This window comes from Hydra vulgaris, chromosome 09 (assembly GCF_038396675.1).
Source record: "Hydra vulgaris chromosome 09, alternate assembly HydraT2T_AEP".
Taxonomy (NCBI): domain Eukaryota; kingdom Metazoa; phylum Cnidaria; class Hydrozoa; order Anthoathecata; family Hydridae; genus Hydra; species Hydra vulgaris.
The window spans coordinates 43,802,707-43,823,819 of record NC_088928.1 but is presented as its reverse complement, the minus strand read 5'-3'; the positions used below and the strand labels follow the sequence as shown (position 1 = coordinate 43,823,819).

At 27.5% G+C, this 21,113-nt stretch overlaps 1 protein-coding gene across 1 annotated transcript in view; it reads right to left on the bottom strand.

Annotated features, from left to right (window-relative positions):
* LOC100203028 (serine/threonine-protein phosphatase 2A 56 kDa regulatory subunit epsilon isoform) overlaps positions 1 to 21,113 on the bottom strand; it is a 47,793-nt gene that overhangs the window by 15,302 nt on the left and 11,378 nt on the right. Inside the window, exons 4-6 of the mRNA XM_065805825.1 lie at positions 10,090 to 10,191; positions 2,545 to 2,637; positions 361 to 491 (exon numbers count right to left, since the gene is read on the bottom strand). Of these exons, the coding sequence (XP_065661897.1) occupies positions 361 to 491; positions 2,545 to 2,637; positions 10,090 to 10,191 (326 nt within the window). The remainder of the gene's footprint in view (positions 1 to 360; positions 492 to 2,544; positions 2,638 to 10,089; positions 10,192 to 21,113) is intronic.

Here is a 21,113-nt window from a genome sequence, read left to right as displayed (position 1 = left end):
CTGAAAAAAGATTCTCGACTTACATAAAAAGTAATACAAGGATACATTTAAAGTTCACTGACAGCAAATTTTATTTCCAAGAGTTTAATGCCCATTTTTCAAGAAATAAAAGTTAAAAATTACATGGTTGAAAATTTGACAATTTATTAAAAATAAATAACTTGGTTTTTAATAAAACTCTATATTATCTTAATCAAAAAAAGATTCTTTACAACATGAAAAATATCTACCAAAGGTTTATTCAATAACTAACAAACAATAAAATAAATTTCATTTTACCCTGGTTTACTCTATTTTATCTATGGCTAAATGATAATTAACATTTATCGATCATGATAAAAGTTAACAGAAACTTCTTACTTAAGAAACATGTGATTAATTTGTTTTCTGATATAAGCCCGAAGCCCAAGAAATTTTCCATATATTCTGTGTAAAACCGTCTTTAAAAATTCCCGCTCCCTCGGATCTTCACTATCAAACAGTTCTAAGAGCTAAAATAAAAAAAAATTAAATGTATAAAAACATAAAAATACACAAATACTCCAAAAAAACACACATTTTAAATTATATATTATAAAAAATGTTTTTCAGCAAATTCTAATGTTTAAAAATTCATATACAAAAAATTAGAAAATTTATAAAATATTAAGTATTAAAAACATTTGGTTAAATTCTAAATTAAATTATTAGGTAAGACCTCTTCAAAATCATTTAAATGGGAAGGGGCAAATTAACTCAAATTCACCAGATTGTGAAATTTTTTGCAGAAAAAACAACAAATTTATTGCAACAAAATTAGCAAAGTTCTTTTACAAGATTATCACAACTATTGTGTTTTCAATATTATTTGTATAAAATCCATGTAAAAAATGTTAATCCATAAAAAAAAAAAATAGATATGAGTTTTAAAACACGTTGAAACTTTTTTTCATAAAAACTTTTACCTAGAAATATAAAAATTAGTGATTGCTTTGATAAAATATACTTTTAAGATTGCTAAATGGTTTTAGCCCATCACAACTTGCAATCGCTTAATTCGCCCCTTGAATGATATATATGTGGTAGTAGATTAGTGCTAAAACTTTCAACTCACAATTAAGAGGTTTGAAATTCAATTCACCCTCATACACCCACCCAAATGTAACTGGAAGTACTGTGCTTAATCTATTTCTTCAAGCAGTGGCCTTGCTTAACCAACTTCAAGCAGTCACATTGTTTAACAAAGTTTATGTTTTGTGGTTTAGGGTTAAGAGTTAGAAATAAAAAATTGTCAAAACTTGTAAGTGAATAAAACCTGGTAAACAAAAGTAACTTCTGATATGCAAATAGTTTTGTTGTCATAAAACAAGATTATCTTATACCAGTAGGAAACTTAGATAAATTTATTCCTTTCAAACTAACAAAACATTTTAAGTTGAAAACATTCAATTTAATTTCATATTCTATTGCAGTTGTGGAAAATTTGTACAGTGAGATAGTAATTAGCAGAGGATATGTCTGATACTGATCTTAATTATAAAAGAAAAAAAATAATTAAAAAACATGTTTAGATGAATCAAATTATATGACATTGAGAAGTTAGATGTCATTGAAAGATCTATTAGCTGTTACCTTACTGTAATATATAAATCAATAAAAAAATTTCCTAACGCCACAAAACATGACCATAAATATAATCCTGCAAATATTACTATTAACCAGATGTCTAGGATAAAAAAAGTCAAATTTTGCTTTTGAGTGCTTATAAAACTTAAATACACACAGATACGTATTTTTTATTTAATAGATTGCCTGCCCAAACCAAAATCCTCAGTCGATGTAGCAGCAATCCTCGTATGTTCTACATATTTGTCAGTTGATGTACCAGCACTCCTCACATGTACTACTTATTTGAATACCTACTCATTTGAATACCTACTGAATTTTCAACCTACTGTATTTTCAATTTTATAACTATGGCTTTCTGATATGTATTTTGTATATTTTGTTGTTGATTTGAATACGAGCCAAATTTGATCAGCCTTGGCGCAGTGGTTGAAGCGCTGTCTCCAGAATCAGGAGGTATAAGGATTGATGAATGCTTGGAAAACTTATTGATTGTTAATTTTAAAAAAAATTTCTTTATTAAAAAAACAACATTTAAAACGCAGACCAGATAATTGATTGAAAATTAATCTCAAATTGGTTGAAAATGAAAATCTAAAAAATAGGTCGAAAAATAAATTGGTCAAAAAAGAAAAAGTCATAAACCGGTTGAAAATAATAAAAAAAAAGACTATAATTGATTGAAAACAATTTAGGCCTCAGTAGTTGTGCAAACTAATAACATTAAAATGTGAAAATATTATATTTAAAAAATATCATTTTAGAAGATATAACAAGAATAATATTTATTGTTATATTGTTGCTATATCTGGAAAAATGACGTTATATTGTTTAAATATAAAATATTTTTATGTTATAATAATGTTATAGCGTTATAATGTTGTTATTTTGCACAACTATAATTTACATATAACTTCAAAAATTACAAAACAAAATTACTTGCAGAACAAATTTTTGATCAATATATTTTTTTGCAATTGTTGGTTGAAATTCTGGAGATTCCAACACCCTTAGGAAAAATTCAAACACCACCTAAACAAGAAAATAATATTATAACAACAAAGTATTACTTAAAAATTCATAGGTAACTAAATTTAAAAACATTGTGTAAGGAAATAAAAATTAATAAATTTCTCAAATACACAACTGCTTATATATATAATATTTATCAGAACAACAATAAAATTCCCAGACACATAAGCATTAAATTCACAGGTAACATGAGCATTTGTCAAGTAACAATAGCATTTAAGTTGATAACATTATTTCTTGTATCCTTTCAATAACTTATATTTTATGCTTAAAATTCAAAATTTATAACTTATATTATATAGGTGCAAATTAAGTGATCGTAAATTGTGAAATATTTCTGGTCTTCAAATTCTTAGTTTACTAACAACCATGAACACTGTTTTAATGAAATGGTCAAGTTATTATATTGCAAAAATTAATGAAAAAACAAAAGTTATAAGAAAAAATAATAACCCCTAAAGGTCTGAAAAATGTGTTTGATAATTTAGAAATCAATGAATAAAAAATTACACTAAAGCTATTTAACCATTGCACAAAACATTAAAATCCAATTTTTTTTAGAGAGAAACTTTAAAAAATTATTTATTTAAAAATTTAATGTTTTAAATTAAAAATTTTTTAATTGATATTTAAAATAATGATGAAAAAGATATACTTTAAAATATGTCATTAGAGTTTTTTTGCTTTGTTTTAAAATAACTAAGTGGTTTAAATTAGTTTTTATATATTTTTAAACTCCTCTTTAATTCTATATAAATATCTATGTTAGATAGTTGCAAGCATTTCATTAACGGTTATATTTGATTTATAAGTTTTAAATAAGATATAAAAGTACTTTGTATATTATTTTTTTTAATTTTTTTTAATTTAAAATATTTAATCATCTCTAAAATATTTTAGACTGTTGCAATTTTTATCATAATACCTATGCTTTTTTAGTTTTATTTGATGATTTATCAAACGAACTCATAGTTTTTAATAATAATAATAATGATAATAATAATAAAAATAGTAATAATAATAACAATAATAATAATGATTTTATAATGAGGTTGTATATCATATTTTCAAGATCAATATAAACATTTTTTATTGAACAACAACTATTGAGTTTAAAAAGAGAGTTTATGGTTTTTGAAAAACTAAAAATTTAAAGACCTGAAGCATTTCCAGATATCGTAATTTGCGATCACTTAATTCGAGCCTTGTATAATATACTTATATTTTAATAACTTAATTTGAATGAAAATGCAGAAAAGTGTAGCAAAATGTAGCATTGTTTGTAAAAAATACTTGAAAAGGGTTTGACCTATAATACTTTACAGTGGACTCTTAAAATATAAATTTCTCCCCAAAAAGTTGAAATTTTTTTTAAAGGTTACTTTCAACAGGTTGCAAGCAATATGTGCAAAATATATTAGGATAGTTCATATATTTGCGAAACACTTGCAAATATTGTATAAGAAAATTATTCATTATTGCAAACAAAAAGATAAAAATGACTAATGACACAACAACGACAATAAACAACAATTAAAAAGCATAACAATTTTAAAATAATAATTTAATAATGAAATAGTAATTTGGCAAAAAAGAACATCGTTTGAAAAAAGTTAAGACAAATAAAGTTAAAAAAACAACTTGTTTTTTATAAAAAACAAACAAAATTTTAAAACTTTATTGAACTTTAAACTCTGCCAACAATATTACACTTGATAATTAAAAAAAAAAATCCTTTATTCATTAAGAAATTTAAAATAATTTAATGTTATTAGTGAAATAAGGAAATTTCCAGCTTTAACAAGATAAAGGGTATTTCAAGATAAGGACCGACAAAAAAGTAAAGTTTAGGCAAAGTGACATATATATTTTTCCAAAAGCTTGTGTAGCAAAAAATATACACATGCTATAATGACTGAATGGAAACTATTTTAAAAGGTTAAAATCAGGTTTTCTAATGTTTTGCAAAGATTCTGCTACTTTATGCTTTAAAGAAATTTAATTTTCAATATTTTGCACACCTTTATGCACATAAGGAACTTGCGCCATGCTAAATTCCTTTAGCACATAAGAAAGATAAGGCACAATACAATATTTTGTGCACATATGATCTTATAACACGCTAAATTCATGCAAAACAGTTTTTAAATAGAACTTTTTAATTTTTCTTCAGTCATTAAAAAACTCTATTTACTCAATCATGTAGGTGGGGGGCAAATCCCTGCAAAACATGGGGGGGGGGGGGTTGGAGTGAGCTGGAAGGTGCCCCATGGAGGTTTTTGCAGGGGAATATACAGTTATGACGCTATGTTTACTTATGAAAAAACTTATTTATTGTTTTTTGCTGTTGGTTGTGGTGGCACTATTTAAAGAATATTAAGGGATTTGCCTTAATATTTTTGTTATCTCTAACCCCCAATGTCAACGCATGTGTACAGAAAATATATCTTGAACTGGGTATTTTGACCCTAAATAAATTAGTGATATGATATTACTATACAATTACATATGAGAAAAATGAATTTGTTTAAAGTTGTCTTCTCTTATTAGAGCCTAGGCCTTAAAGGGTTAAAATTTACATATATGGGGAGGTACACCCACCCATAAACAAACACTTATTTTAGAAATAAATCTAAAATAAAATATTATTTTATATGCATTATTTTAAATATGTGTGTGTATATATATATATCAGGCCTTGTTTTAAAGCATTACACATAGAGCGATTTACATACGCATTAAGCGATTTAACATAAGCATAAATTTTTTAACTTTTAAACTATTTTATAAGAGGTAGGATAAAAGAAGTAACCAATTTTAAAAAAAGTAACATTAACTTTTGAATGACATTTATGTAAAAATATTTGTTACAAATTTGTTATGTAAAAATATTGTTACAAGTTTGAATGACAATTATGTTAGATATAAGCACTATTTACTAATGAAAAAAACTCAAATAAAATTAAAAATTTATTTTTATTTTATTGTAATGATTGATTTTATTTGCGTGATTAACGCTAATACTTTAAGTTTGAAGCAAAGATCATAAAAACATTTAATTTAAAACTAATTTAATAAGAATATATAATTTTATTCTGATAAAAAAAAAAAATTTAAGTTTATTAAAATTAAAGTTAATGCTTGGGTTTAACTTAACTGTCAAATTTATTTAAAAATATTACTATTCAACATTGAAATTTTTTTTTTTTTTTTGTTGCTCAAAATAAAATTTTTTATTTTTTTGAGCGAAATAAATTTTTTTTTTTTGCTCAAAAAAACGGGTGCATCAAAAATTTGCACAAAATGTAAGTTAAACTTTTTTTTTTTATAACGCAAGTTAAATTGCAGCAATTATTATTTAATAAACGATATATACAGCGATATAATTTTAATAAATGATGATTTGGAAAAATAATCTTTGCTTTCATAACAAAATCATTAATAAAATAATAAACTTTTAATAAACAAAGTAAATAAACTAATGTAATTTTTTTGAAATAAAAAATCATTTGTTGTTGCAAAGCCACAATAAGAAATTTAAGAAATAATCATTTAAAAATTCAAAAATTTAACACTTTAATTTTAAATTATTTAGGCAATTGTCGAGAACAGAAATTTGTTAATATCAAACATTTAAAAAAAATCATATTAAATTTAATTATTTAATTTAAAAAAAAAAAAAAAAAAAAAAACATTCCCTTTTAGTAATAATAAAAAAGGCATTAAATAACATTTAACTCGGTTTGCAGTAATTAATATTATTTCAGTAATTTAAAAAAGTTAATGTCTTTAAAAAGTAAATAAAGAGAATTTTATGATGTCAAATTCATATTAGGCTATTGCGTTAAGCATTTTTTATTTAAAACAAGGCCTGAAACACGAACTTTCACAAAGAAGGTCGCTGCTCGGAGAAACAAGTTAAGCACGGTGCAACCAGGGATGTGGTGGGATCGAACTCGGATCCCCACCACATTTGTAACTGTATGTGTGTGTGTGTATATATATATACACTTATTTTTGAAAAATCTATTTTCCTCGTTAAATAAATTTCTAGTACCAGTTATAATCACAAAACATTTTTTGTATTTAACTTATAATTCAGAGGTAGTCTTTTAAAAAAGTTAGTTGAGAAATGATAGTAGGTAAGTAAGAAAAGATTTTAGTCAATGATCACCTAATTCAGTTAATATAAAATACCAAACAAAAAAAAAAGAATAACAATAACTAAAAGACTTACCATAATATTAATATTAATACCATAAGTTGATCAAATTTCGAAAGTATCTGACATAAAAGGGTTCTTGATATTTTTTTGATGAAGCACATGTATTACTTGATGTAGAGTTTGCAATAAGACTTAATAAGCTATTTATCTTTTCAGTCAAAAAAGGCAAAACTTGTAAAGAAATAGCATTTGCGGGTGTTAAACCAAACAAATTTGTTATTTTTTTAGATGTGCTCTATTTCTTGCTAACGTTTTTATATATTACTTACTGTTGTTGGAACACATTGCAAAGAATTTTTTGCAAATTTTAAGAAATGAATTTTAGAAACAAATTGTTTCTAAAATTTTACACAGTTTCAAGGTTTAAACAATAATTAAATTAGAATTATGTTATTTTATTATTAGTCTTTAATAATAACTGATTTGATAATTTTTAGAATTTTTATTAAACTTTAATCTGGCAAACTTTATTTGGAGATTAGGATTTTTTCACCTTTAAATTGGGAATTTTAATTTTATGAGCATTTGGGAATACCGCATTTGACAGGGCCCCACAGGGCTAGTGTATGTGTGTGTGTGTGTGTGTGTGTGTGTGTGTGTGTGTGTGTGTGTGTATATATATATATATATACTAGCTGTCAAAACCCATAAAATACGGGTTGGTCTAGGGAAGTTTATTTCACTCCTACCTCTATTTTTAAACTTATTCAGCTATTTACCTATCTTCTATTTCGTCACTTTAATATTTTTAGAATAAATGGTAGAAAACTAATTCCTTTAAACATTGCTCTTCAAAAAAAATAAAAAAAAATAAACATGGGTACTTTATTTGCATGCTAAGAGCTCATTAGATCTCTTACCCTGTTTATCTATTTTGAAAGAAAAAATCTCAATTGAATGAAAACATTTTCCTAATATAAAAAAGAAAATTGTCTTTTTAGCGTCCTAGATGCGCAGATTAATTTTATTGATCACATAAACACTCAACATAAGTATTTCAAACAGGTGGCAGTTGCGTGACATTTCTTGCAATGTTTTTCAAAAATCAAGGCTTAGAAAATAAAATTTTAACCATTCATCAAAACTATAACAAATTTACAAAGTAAAAGAGGACCAGGAAAATGGGCCACAAGGAGCTAGGTATGTCAAGTCCGCCTCTCAATACAAAACATTTTCAATTTTTTTAAACTGGGCATATATATTTATAAATACGATTGAAAAAATTAGGACTAATTACCCGAGCACATTAATAACATAACTTTCTTGACATATGCACAACAAATTTCTATCAGTGTTTTGATAGTTTTAAAAATTTTAAGCTTTTTTAAAAATTCTCTCCCTTTCGTTTTTTACAGTGTACAATATCTTTACATATGTTATGTATCTATAAAACTTCAAAAGTGTTTTTATTTTCTATTTCAGAAAATCAAAAATTAAAAAAAAAAGTTCCAAGTGGTAGGATTTGAAAGGCGGCGTTTTGCTTCTGACACACTGGAAGCTAACTACTCGGCCACACAGGCATGTACTCTGACAAAGATTTTAAAGCTATTTAACAAACATAAGACTTTATAAAATGAAAATAAATGCTATAGATCAAAATAAAGGAGGTGTTGCCGCAGTGCAATTTTCAAGTGAAAGTAAAACCGTAAAACTTGATATATGTTTTAACATTACATCGTTTGAAGTTTACATAAGTTAGATACTTGCAACACTTTTGTTCACATTTTCTTATAACAAAAAGTGTTGTGACTCTATCTCGCCATTGCCTCGGTTGCAATGGCTGCTAAAAGTACTGTATCAAATATGCTTCAAAGGGCACTATTCCTATTAAGTTCAGCATTACTAATATATATATATATATATATATATATATATATATATATATATATATATATATATATATATATATATATATATATATATATATATATATATACACACACACAGTGAAAATTAAATAATTATTAATATATAGTGAAAATTACATAACTAAAAGTTTCACACAATAGCGATCATCAGATGTAACAACAACAAAAAAGTAACGACAAAAATTATATACAAAAAATGCTATAGAGTGTCCGTCTTGATGACATTAAAGTTTTTTATTAGAAATTTATTTTCATGAAGGCATTTTGACGCAAGCTCAGTTCTTTTCTTAAGCAAATTTAATGGTGATGTAATAATGAGGTATTTTTCTGTAAAGCATAAATTAAAAAATTTACCACCAGGTTTGAATGGCTCCGCTTGATCGAGAATATTCCATTTTAATATAGGTTCTAAAGCTTTATTTTTGCATTCCCACACAAATTTTGAAAGTTCAGTGGAGTTGGCCTTACTTTCATAAACAAAGGAGTTTTTATGTTTATACCACCTGTCTTTGAAGGTTTTCTCAGTATGCCCAATGTAATAATACCCTTCTTCTTTTTGGTGAGTTTTTACGTTACAAATATAAATAAGATTTTTTGTAAGGCATTTTCCGTCGAGTGGGCATAAGGTGTTTTGTCGACAATTGCATAATTGGTTGGCATTTTCATGAGAATTAATATCTTTTTATTATGAGAAGTAATAATACTTTTGATGTTTGGAAGGCAGAAGGTTTGGACGATCAAGCAGAGCCATTCAAACCTGGTGGTAAATTTTGCAATTTATGTTTGACAGAAAAATACCACATTATTACATCGCCATTAAATTTGCTTATCAAACGAACTGAGCTTGCGTCAAAATGCCGCCATGAAAATAAATTTCTAATAAAAAACTTTAATGACATCAAGGCGGACACTCCATAGCATTTTTTGTATATAATTTTTGTCGTTACTTTTTTGTTGTTGTTACATCTGATGATCGCTATTGCATGAAACTTTTAGTTATGTAATTTTCACTATATATTAATAATTATTTAATTTTCACTATATATATATATACACACCTCTATAAATTTTTTTTCACATTTTCAAAAATGTTTTACCATTTTAGCAATTTTCAAAATAATATGGTTTAATTTAAATTCATAGTTAGTTTTACAATTAAAATGTTAATAATAATAATCACTTGATTAAATTTTTATTAGCTTCTGCATAAAATTAAAAAAAATGAGATAAAATTTTAGTAAGTTTTAGAGAAATAAAATTTTTAAAAATACCAAAAAAAATTCTTTTTCACATTACAGGTTAGAACCTCTAAATTTATTATTCATAATTAAGCAATACTAAATTTCAAGATAGTAAAACCTGAAGGTGAGGCCAAGAAGCTTCAAGAGTTGGCTCGTCTTCTTCAGGATCAAAATCAGGATTATCTGAAGGTGGTAATGTTCTAAAACAATTATTTGCAACCTAAAAAAAAAAAAGATAATTATAAATAATAGAAAAAACTAAACTAATAATACAATTACTACTACTACTACTAATAGTAATACAAAACTAAAGAACTACTAGCTAAGTTTTTTGAGACACTGTACTTTTTTTATCTTGCAGTTCAATCAAATCAGTCACAAACAGTTTTATAAAAATATTTGTAATAATTGAAGTTAAAAGCAAACTACAGTAAAGAATATACTTGAACTAAAAATTTAGTTTTCTTTAAACAATTTTTGAGAGTTCAGTCGAACTCTACACATTTCATAAGTAAATGTCAGGTATGTATACATAAATTACACATTTCAGTCGAACTCTACACGGTATGTGTACATAAGGAAAGTAAATGTCATGTATGTATACATTTCATAAGTAAATATCATAAGTATTTTTCAGGTTATCCTGCAACTGGTAACATGTAACCCAGTACAATCTGCTTCATATCCTGCTGCTTTGTAGGATAGGCCTTTTTAGGCAAAGGCTAGGAGATGCAAACTCTGACTTAAAACACCCCCTGCCTTGAGGCTCTTGGTTGAATAAAGACAAGAGATGGTGTCTCAATAAAAATACTCATCTTAAGCAGATGTTAAATGCACCCGGCTATTGTCTTGTAGAAGGCCTCCTAGGCAAAGACTTAAGGGGTAAACAGATTCTATCTATTAACCAGCCTTGCACCCCTTCTTTATCTATTAGACTGGTGCAGATGTATTTTTAATACATTGTTTCCAGTTTAGGATGTTGAAAGCTGGATCATCTTGACTCAAAGCATGGGTTTTGCTTGTGTCTCTGTTTTTATGACTAGGCAACTCATTCTATTATCTCCTAATGAGGGTACAGCTCTTAAACTCAGCTTTATGATTCTGAGGCCGGCTGGTAGTTAGGTTTGCTGAACTCTGCGGTAACTCTCAGAAACTGAATTCATCAACAGCTGAAAAATATCAAAGCATTAACAGTGCCGTGTTGCACATGGATGGTGTCCCTGTTTGCACTTTTGGTGTGCATTGCCAAGGCCACAATTGGAGCCTTTTGTTACGGCTTAGGGTTTATTAGTAGTAATGAGGCAATTGCTTGGGCTATGAAACAGAGTACTGAGTACTGTCTATGCTTTGAATCAAGTTCTTTAACAAATTTAAAAATGAATAAAGGAGCAAAACTATAAAACACAAAAAACCATCATCATCACCAAGTTCTCTAAACCTATCATTCACTAATATTTGTGGTCTTCAAAGTAACTTTTCTTCTGTTGAGTCTTATCTCTTGCAAAGTTCACCAGACCTACTTGCTTTTTGTCAGAATAATTTGAGTTCAGCTGTGTCATCTTATGATCTTAGTGTTGATGGTTATCTTCCTTTAATTCGTAAAGACTCCAATAGTCACATGCTTGGTCTAGGCATTTACATTTGTAAGAATTCACCCATTTGTCGTGAAACTAGGTTTGAATCCACAGACAATTCTTTAATGTGCTTTCATTTGGCACAACTTAAATCTATCGCCTTTCTCTTTATTCTACATCGCCCTCCTTTATCTCAAGACTGCACTCTTTTTGATGTTATCTCTGATCATATTGACCAAGCCCTCTAACTTTATCCATCACCCAATATTGTTGTTGTTGGTGACTTTAATGCTCATCACACTGAATGGCTAGGCTCTAGTGTCAGTGACTCTGCAGGCATTAAAGCTTAAAACTTTTGCCTTTCTCAATCCCTAACTCAAGTAGTCAACTTTTCAACTCACTTTCCAGACAACCCAAATCATTTATCTTCTCTACTCGACTTATGTCTTGTTTCTGATCCTAGTCAGCGCTCAGTTTCTCCACATTCACCCTTAGGTTATTCTGATCACAGTTTAATCTCTCTAAAACTATTATCTTATTCTTCTTCATCATCTAAATCCCCCTATCATTGTACCTCATACAAACTACCTTAAAGCTGACTGGGACTCTTTCCGTGATTTTCTTCAGGATAGCCCTTGGGTAGAAATCTTTCGTCATCCTGTTGACAAATGTGCTTCTTATATAACTTCTTGGATTCAGGCTGGCATGGAATCTTTTATTCCCTCTCGACAGTTCGACAAGCCGCACTCTTCTCCATGGTTGCTGCAATTGCCAATAGAAATTATTACTTCCATACCTATCAGCAAAACAATTCTCCTGAAAAAAAACATCCGTTTATCACTTCTAGAAACCACTGTAAAAAGGTTTTGTCTAATGCCAAAGCCCGCTATTCTCAGGTCATGAAATCTCATTACAAAAATTAGGCTCTCATGACTTCTGGAGAATCTTTAATATTATCAATAATAAGGGCAAATATGTAATTCTACCTCTCCTGTATGGTTCAGACTTTGTCACCTCACCTAAAGTCAAAGCTGAATTGTTTGCTAAGAGCTTTTCATCAATATCATCTCTTGATTCCACTAGTTGGATTCTACCTGATATAGCCGTGAAACAGGTTGTTCCATTGCTTGACATTTGTATCACTCCAACTTCTGTATCAAAAGCGATTTCTTGCTTAGACTCTTCTACAGCTTGTGGCCCGGACAACATACCTGTCATAGTCTTGCAGAAGTGTTCTTCGGAGCTGTCATCTATACTTTCAAAACTATTCAATAAGTGCTTATCAGATCTTGTTTTCCAGCCTGCTGGAAAGTGGCATCTGTTATCCCTATTTTCAAAAATTCTGGAGAACGATCTAATTTGTCTAACTACTGTCCCATTAGACTTCTATCATAAGCAAGGTTTTTGGATCTTTAATTAACAAGCACTTAATCTCTCATCTTGAATCTAATAACTTACTTTCTGATCATCAATATGGATTTCGATCTTCTCATTCTACAACTGATTTGCTAAAAGTAAAAATCGATTTTTACTTTTTTTTGTGCATTAGATAAAGGTGGAGAGGTTAAGGCCATCGCTCATGACATTTTTAAAACTTTTGATTACGTTTGGCATGCTGGTCTTCTCCATAAGCTTTCTTCTTATTTTGTATCTGGTAACATCTTTAAGATTATTGAATCCTTCCTTTCCAATTGTAGTATAAAAGTTCTCCTTGATGGTCAGCACTCTTCGTCTTATTCTGTAAGTTTAGGGGTTCCTTTAGGTTCAATCTTTAGCCCTATACTCTTTTTAATTTACATTACCGGTCTTCCAGATATTCTCACATCTAAGGTAGCATTGTTCGCTGATGACACTACCATTTATTCTTGTCATGATAAAAAGCCAACACTCTCTGATTGCTACAGCATGGGGCTCACAGTGGCTGGTGAACTTTAATTTAGATAAAACCCAATTTTTTTCAGCCAATCATTATTGCAATAATTTAGATCTTCCTATATTTATGAACAGCAATGTACTCGATGAGTCATCTACCCTTCATTTTCTAGGATTAACTCGTACTTCTTTCTTGGAAACCATATATCAAATCAATTGCAAAATTTGCAAAAAGGTTGCATCTCATTATCAAGCTCAACACTTCCTTACTTGAGATTCTATTCTCTATCTCTATAAATCTCAAATCTGGCCTTGTATGTAATACTGTTGCCATATATGGGGCGGATCTTCTAATGATGCCCTTTCTCTTTTAGACAAGGTGCAAAAACGCATTGTTAACATAGTTGGAGCTGTTCTTGCAGTTAACCTCCAACCATTATCACGTTTTCATAATGTTGCTTCTCTTTCTCTTTTCTACAAATACTATAATGGGCACTGCTCTAAAGAGCTAGTGTCTCTTGTGCCATCTACTAAAATTCATTCTCATGTTACTCGTCATTCAATTAAGTCTCATCCTTTTTCTATGCCTGTTCCTATGCGCACAAAAAACTCTTATTCGTCTAGTTTTTTTCTTCGAACATCAGTTCTTTGGAATTCGCTTCCTTTATCTTGCTTTCCTGATTAATATAATTTGCAATATTTTAAGTTGCCTGTCAATCGTTATCTTGCTTTACAATCTTTATCTTTTCTCTTCCAGTAACTTCCAACTCTAATTAGTGGTTGCTTGCAGCCTCGTTGGAAGCGAAGATGTTTAAAAAAAAAAAAATTAATATTGTAATCCAACACATAAACAATGTGTTAAGTAATAATGTCTTTCAGGCCTTAAGCTCTTGCTTTCACACCACTTTAAGGGTGCATGAGCCAACTTTAGCACTTTAAGGTTATGTATGCTAATGCTTACACAACCTTAAAGTGGTGTATGGGAGCAATTTAGGGCTCTCACTAAAGTATAATTTATTTAATGAAAATATATTTGTAATTTATTAGTTAATTAATAATAAAATTTTTTTATTTCTGGTATTATTTAAAAAATTTGCTGTTAATTAAAAAAGTATAATTTTGTCATGAATATATATTAAAGTGCATCCAAAAACAACAACTTTTAAAAATAGCCTTGTCTAAGTTCTAAATGTTTTCTTCATAATAAAATAACACTAAATTTAAAAAGTTTTTGTATAAAAAATATTTTTTAGAGGTGCCCCAAGCCCTTTAAATATATATGAAAAAAAAAGTTGTTCAAAAGGTCAACCTGGTACTCAAAAAAAGCAAAATTATATAAAAATTTCAAAAACAATAATTGTTTTATATAAAAACTTCTTCCATATAATTTTTTTCATAAAAACTTTTAATAAAAATAAAAATGGATTTTTACAAGTTTTTGAAGATATTTTTTTTTCCTAATATGTTTTTTATAAATAAATATAATTTTTAAAACTTTTACACAATTTCGCTTTTTTGAATATCAGGTTGACCTACTTTTGAAGTATTTTTTTACATATATATTAGGGACCCTTTAAATGTTTAAGGGTCTTGGAGCACCTCTAAAAATATTTTTTATTTAAAAAATTTTTATATTAAATGTTATTTTATTATAAAGATCACATTTAGAACTCAGACAAGGCAATTTTAAAAAACTGTTGTTTTTTTATGTACCCTTATATATATTCATGAAAAAATTATACTTTTGCGAGAACCATAAAATGCTCCTGTAAACTGTTAGTGTTGCCTGGGTCATATCTTTAAAATGCGGAAAATATGTAGTGGAAAATAACAGTAATAAATTTTGCTTTGAGCTAATTGTTTGTTTGAAACTTTCTTCAAAAAAAATATATATCTTTAAAAATATAATTAAGCTTGTGTCAATGGGTTCCTTTTTAAAGAATCCATAAAAGCAGTAAGTCTTAAACTTATATATCTTTAAAACAAATTTATTTAAATTTACCAATGATATAAAGTTAAATATGTAACAAAACAAAATATATGTATTTTTGTAATAAGTTATAAAAAAAATTAAAAATAAATAAAAAGGGACATTTTTCAATCTTAGCAAACAATTAATGTTGAAGACATCACAATTTCTGTTTTGAAAGCGCTTTTCAAAATCAGTTATAACAGCCGGCATTTACAGGAGGGGGAACCAAGCACAGCTTATTATGAAAGAAAACTATATTATAATAACTTAAGAAATAAAGTTGTTCAAAAACTGAACAGAAAAATTGTTTCTTTTATTAGGGTTGTCAATCTCAATTAAATCAGCACTTAAAAATGCATTGATCTCCCGGCAAATGTTCGAGCACTCATTGAATGACAGTAAATCCACATTAGTGAGTGTTAAAATAACTCATTTAGCATAATCATTTCATTCATTATCTTCAAATATCTCATTAACAATTTAGCTGTTTCTCTATTAATGCACTGATGTGGTGTTTTAATACATTCTTTAAAAGAATCTTCCTTTTTGACAGGTATTATTCCACTACTGAGTTTTGATAGCCATTGTGAAAACTCTCCTTAACCATCATAAACTCTCATTTTTCAGTTAATGCAAACTTTGGCAATTATTGCCTATGTAATGATCATTTTATACAAGCTTCTACAACTTCAGACCTTGCTGCCAAAAAAAATAACTTTCCTACCAAATGGAATATTGTTGTTGCAAAAATATAATGGAAAGTTGTTGTAAACTAACTATAAATTGCATTCAAGATATGTTAGGGTATAATGAATTTCCAGTCCATGTGGCTGTCGCATATTAAAAACTCAAAACTACTGCTTGTTTGTTATTATTTGTGAATTGATCTTGAAATTATGATAAATAGTCTCGTTGTAAAACCATATTATTATTGCGATTATTATTGTTATTATTATTATTATTATTATTAATAATAATTATGATTTATCTTAATTCATTTAACAAATCATCAGATAAAACTAGAAAAATAAAACTGTATAGTACAATGTAATATTAAAAATGAAACCAACATAAATCAGAATTGTCTAATGGAATTTAGCAGTGATCAATTAGAGTAAAAGCGGGTCAAACCGATCACCGAACAATAAAAATCAAGTAACTTTAATATTTTTTAAAATTTTTAAACTATTTTTTTTAAATGATAGAAGATAAAAAATACCAACAAGCTCATTATTTATTAATTTTTTTTTTTTAATTGTATTTGAAAATATAAAAACTAGAAGAAAAAAAAAAGATCGCTTTAGGCAGAAAGTCTGTTAAAACCGATCAATATAAAATACATTTAATAAATGTAACATTTTATATATGTAAATGTATATATTTTTATATACTTTTTATATAGCATACAGAAATATGCTATATATTTTTTATATAGCATACAGAAATAATAAATAATTTAAGGTTTACATTTTTTACAACAACAAAAATCTGAACCTATTACAAAACTTTTTGGCAAACATGTTTTGTTGCAGAGCCAAGTATTGCAATTTGGATTCTCACATGACATTATGTCCAAATGTAATTCTTTTTTACACTTTCTGCATTTAATAACTTATCTTCTTTTGGCTGAAGGTGTTGTAATTGGTTCTATATTTTGAGTTACTTCTTTTTCTGCAGGGTTTGGCAATGGCATTATGAGTTTGCAGATGGTTTTACACTTTTTAGCTTGTTTTTCAGCTAATTTGAGTTGCTTAACTTCTTTTTTTTTGAGATGATCTGCAATACTGTGTTCTGTAATACATTGGCCAGCAATTTTTGGAATATTATTGGCAAATTTTGGTTGCCTCGATTTTTTTACATGAGACTAATTTTTTTCTTGAAAAAAACTCTTTAGTTCATTTTCCATTTCGATTTTCATTTTCTCATGTAGTGCTCTGTACTTGTCGAACCTCGAAGCTGCTGTTGCTGGTTCAGAAGATAATACAGCGCTTGCTTTAAAGCGTTAAGTTGCTAGCAATTTACGTACAAATTATGTATGCCTAAAGCGATTTACATGAAGCAACTTTGATATATTTTTTTAACTTTTAAATTGCTCTATTAAGCAGTAAGATAAAAGAAGTAATTAATTTTACAAAAAAACACTTTGACGATTATGTAAAAAAGTTTGAATGACAATTATGTTGGATATATGCGCTATTTACTAATGAAAAAAATTAAGCTTTTTTTGTATCAAAATATATAATATACTATATATATTGATAAATAATGACAAATTTTATAAAAAATCATTAATAAAATTGTTTATTGTTATTAGTAACAAAAAACAAGTTTATTCAATTTTTGCTTTGTATACAAAGTTACTCAATGACACTTAAAAGAGAACCATAAAAGAAATATTTATAACTAAATGTTGCGATAAATTTTTTTATGTATCATTTTTTTATTTAGCAAGCCCAAGTATATTTATACAAGTTTTTATAGCAATAAAAAGAAATTCCTTAAACTATTGAACAATAAAAACAAGTGAATAACAAAAAACAAAAAAGTTATATTTTATGTTATTGCTGTTTATGTTATTTTTATTTTGTTTTATGGTAATGATCGATTGTTTTGCTTGAAAAGCGCAAATATTGAACGCAAACACGCTTGAAGCAAACCAATACAAAATATATAACAAAAATAAAGTCTTGCAATGTCATACTTTATATAAAATATTTATTTATTCAAAATGTATTTATTTTTAACAGCAGCTTTACATAATTAACAGTTTATGCGCTATTCAAAAAGTGAACAGAAAAATCATCAAAGCTCTAAAAAAAAAAATTGATTAAAAAGTTATTTAATTATTCTTTTAATTTTTAATATGTTAAAGGTATGTGTAATATTCAGACTTTCCAATAAAGTTAGCATACAAACCGATCTTTACCCATTTTTTTTTTTAGTAGAAGATATATTTACTATTAAAGTTTTGTATTACCTCAAATATTATTAAATTTTTGGAAAATGCATTTTTTTTATTTTTTATTTTTGGAAAGAAAGGATGCAGACAATTAACTGTTATTTGCAACATTTAATTGACACTCTGTTGATGATGACAATGTCTTACTTGTCTTAATTGTCTACGAATGAGGCAAAAAATTGAATAGCGTTTTAATTAAACGAGAGCTGCTATTTACTACATATAATTTTACACAAATTATACTGATTCTTGTTATAACCATATTGTTGTCACAGTTCCATATAAAGTTGATTCAAAAATTATAAAGCAACTTTAGCTTCACTGCTTACATCTTAGAAGTTTTTGGGTATGCTCATAATAACCAAGGTGCTCAATGTTACCCTAATCTACCCTATTTGTTTTATTTTTCTACCTGTATATGCTTACAAGTTCTATTTTTTTAATGGATTCCTTTAACATTTTTATTTAAGGTGAAGTGTGCAAAATTAACAGGCGCAAGCTTAATTAAACGAAATGAGAATAGTCATTCTGGAAGAGAAATTATTAAATGTTGCGCTGACTCTGTACATGAAAAATGTGTTGAAAACCTTAAACGCAACTTTTCTTCTATTCTTAGTGACGGTAGTCAAGCAAGAAAAACAGGCAAAGAAAAAGAACTGGTTTTAGTTCGAACGGAAAGAAATAGTATACCGATCTATATGGTCACAGAGTTGCTGGACATGTCACTCTTTGGTGGCAGTGACTCAAACTCAGTAACTAATGGTATAAACAGCATATTTGAATCAGATGCATCATTATTTAAAATAAGATCTGAACATTATACTAACAAAGTGATATGTGCAACTGCAGATGGTGCAAGTATAAATTTTGGTGTACATAACGGTGTACTGACACAATTGCAGCAGAGTCGCCCATGGTTGATAAAAATCCATTGCATTAATCATAGAATTGAATTGGCAGTAAAAGAAGCATTCAAAGAAATCCCTAATTTTACAAAAATTGAGGACTTTTATATCTCTAACTACTATCTATTAAGAAACTCTGGTAAATCAAAAGCGGAAGTTGAAGCAGCCTCAAAATGCCTTGGTATAACACACTACATTTTACCAAAAATTACAGGAACAAGGTTTGTTGGACATAGGAGGAAAGGAGTTTGTAGTCTGTTAGAAACAGAAATTACCAAAATTATGCAAGTGAGCAGACATATATTCAAACTGTTGCGAAAGTAAAGGGGTTATTAAAATCATTTAAGTGCCATTCTTTCCTTTGCAAAGTTGGGTTGTACCTAGACAGCTTAGATTTATAGTTCCAGTCTCAAAAATATTTGAAACTAATGAGTTATTGGCTTATGAAATTCCAACAGTTATAAATCGAACTCTATTGGAGATAAAAGACAAAATTCAAGCGATAGGAAAAGATGATGAATTTATTGAGAATTTTATAAACCATTACATGGTCACTGATAAAAATGATGTAGAAGGTTCATTTGCTAAGGCTGGAGATTTACAAAGGCACATTAAAAATTGTACGTATGTCAATGTAGTATTAGAGATGAATAGTTTTGTTTATGATGAATCAATTATGGAAGTTTGTCAAATTAAAAAAACGATTTTTTTAAAACTGTCTTTGTTATCGTCAAGTAGATTTTAAGACTACTCAAGAGAACTTATACTTTTTAGAAGTATGAAATTTATTGATCTAATACATTGGATATATGAAGACCCAGAATCGGGAGTGCCGGAAATCAACCTTCTTAGCAATTATTTTAAAACGCCATTAAAAAGCGTTGATTTTCAAAGAGATGCTGCATTAAGAGAATGGAAAAAAGTAAAGTGGCTAGCTAAAACTGAATTTGACTGTCACCCGGTGTGCAGTTTGTGGAAAATTATTTTTCAAAAATATTATATTCAATTTAAAAATGTATGTTGCTTTGTTTCATTAATTATGAGTATATCTGGATCTAATTCACAAGTTGAAAGGACATTTAGCACTGTCACAAATATTTTATCAGATAAAAGACTCTCTTTGAGTCACAAAGCACTTGCTGATTGTGTTGTTATTCTTGGAAACCATAGTCTTTGGTCGGTTGAAGATTATAATGAAAATGATATTGAGAGTTCTCTCACAAAATATATGCAAAAGCGTAGAAAATGTCTAACTACTACATTTGATTAAGAAGTTCAGAAAAGTTTAGTAGACTTTGATCAAATAATTGAAACAAGCGATACAGATGACACAGATATTGATATTGATAGCAAAGATGATATTTTAACAGACACTTTTCGTGAAATAATTAACTGATAGAAAATATATATTGTATAATATTGTATATAAATGTATATACATATAAATATATATACATATATATATACATATATATATATATATATATATATATATATATATATATATATATATATATATATATATATATATATATGCTTGAATAGAACTTAACTGTCAATTTTATTTTAAAATATTAATAAATATTGTTCAATATTTTAATTTTACTTTTCTTGAAAAAATAAAGAGTTCATTTTTATCGCAATATTTTTTGCCATTCTATCCTATACTATTTTTTTTTCTTTTACTAAAAATTGTAGACAAATTCTAAGGCTGCATCAAAAATTTGCAGAATACATACATTTTGAACGTACAAAACTTGCTGTTAACAAATACAAATCACTGGTAAAGTAAATAAATAAAATGTTAATTTTTTAATAAAAAAAAATCATATTTTAAATAATAAATTAATTTTTTATTGC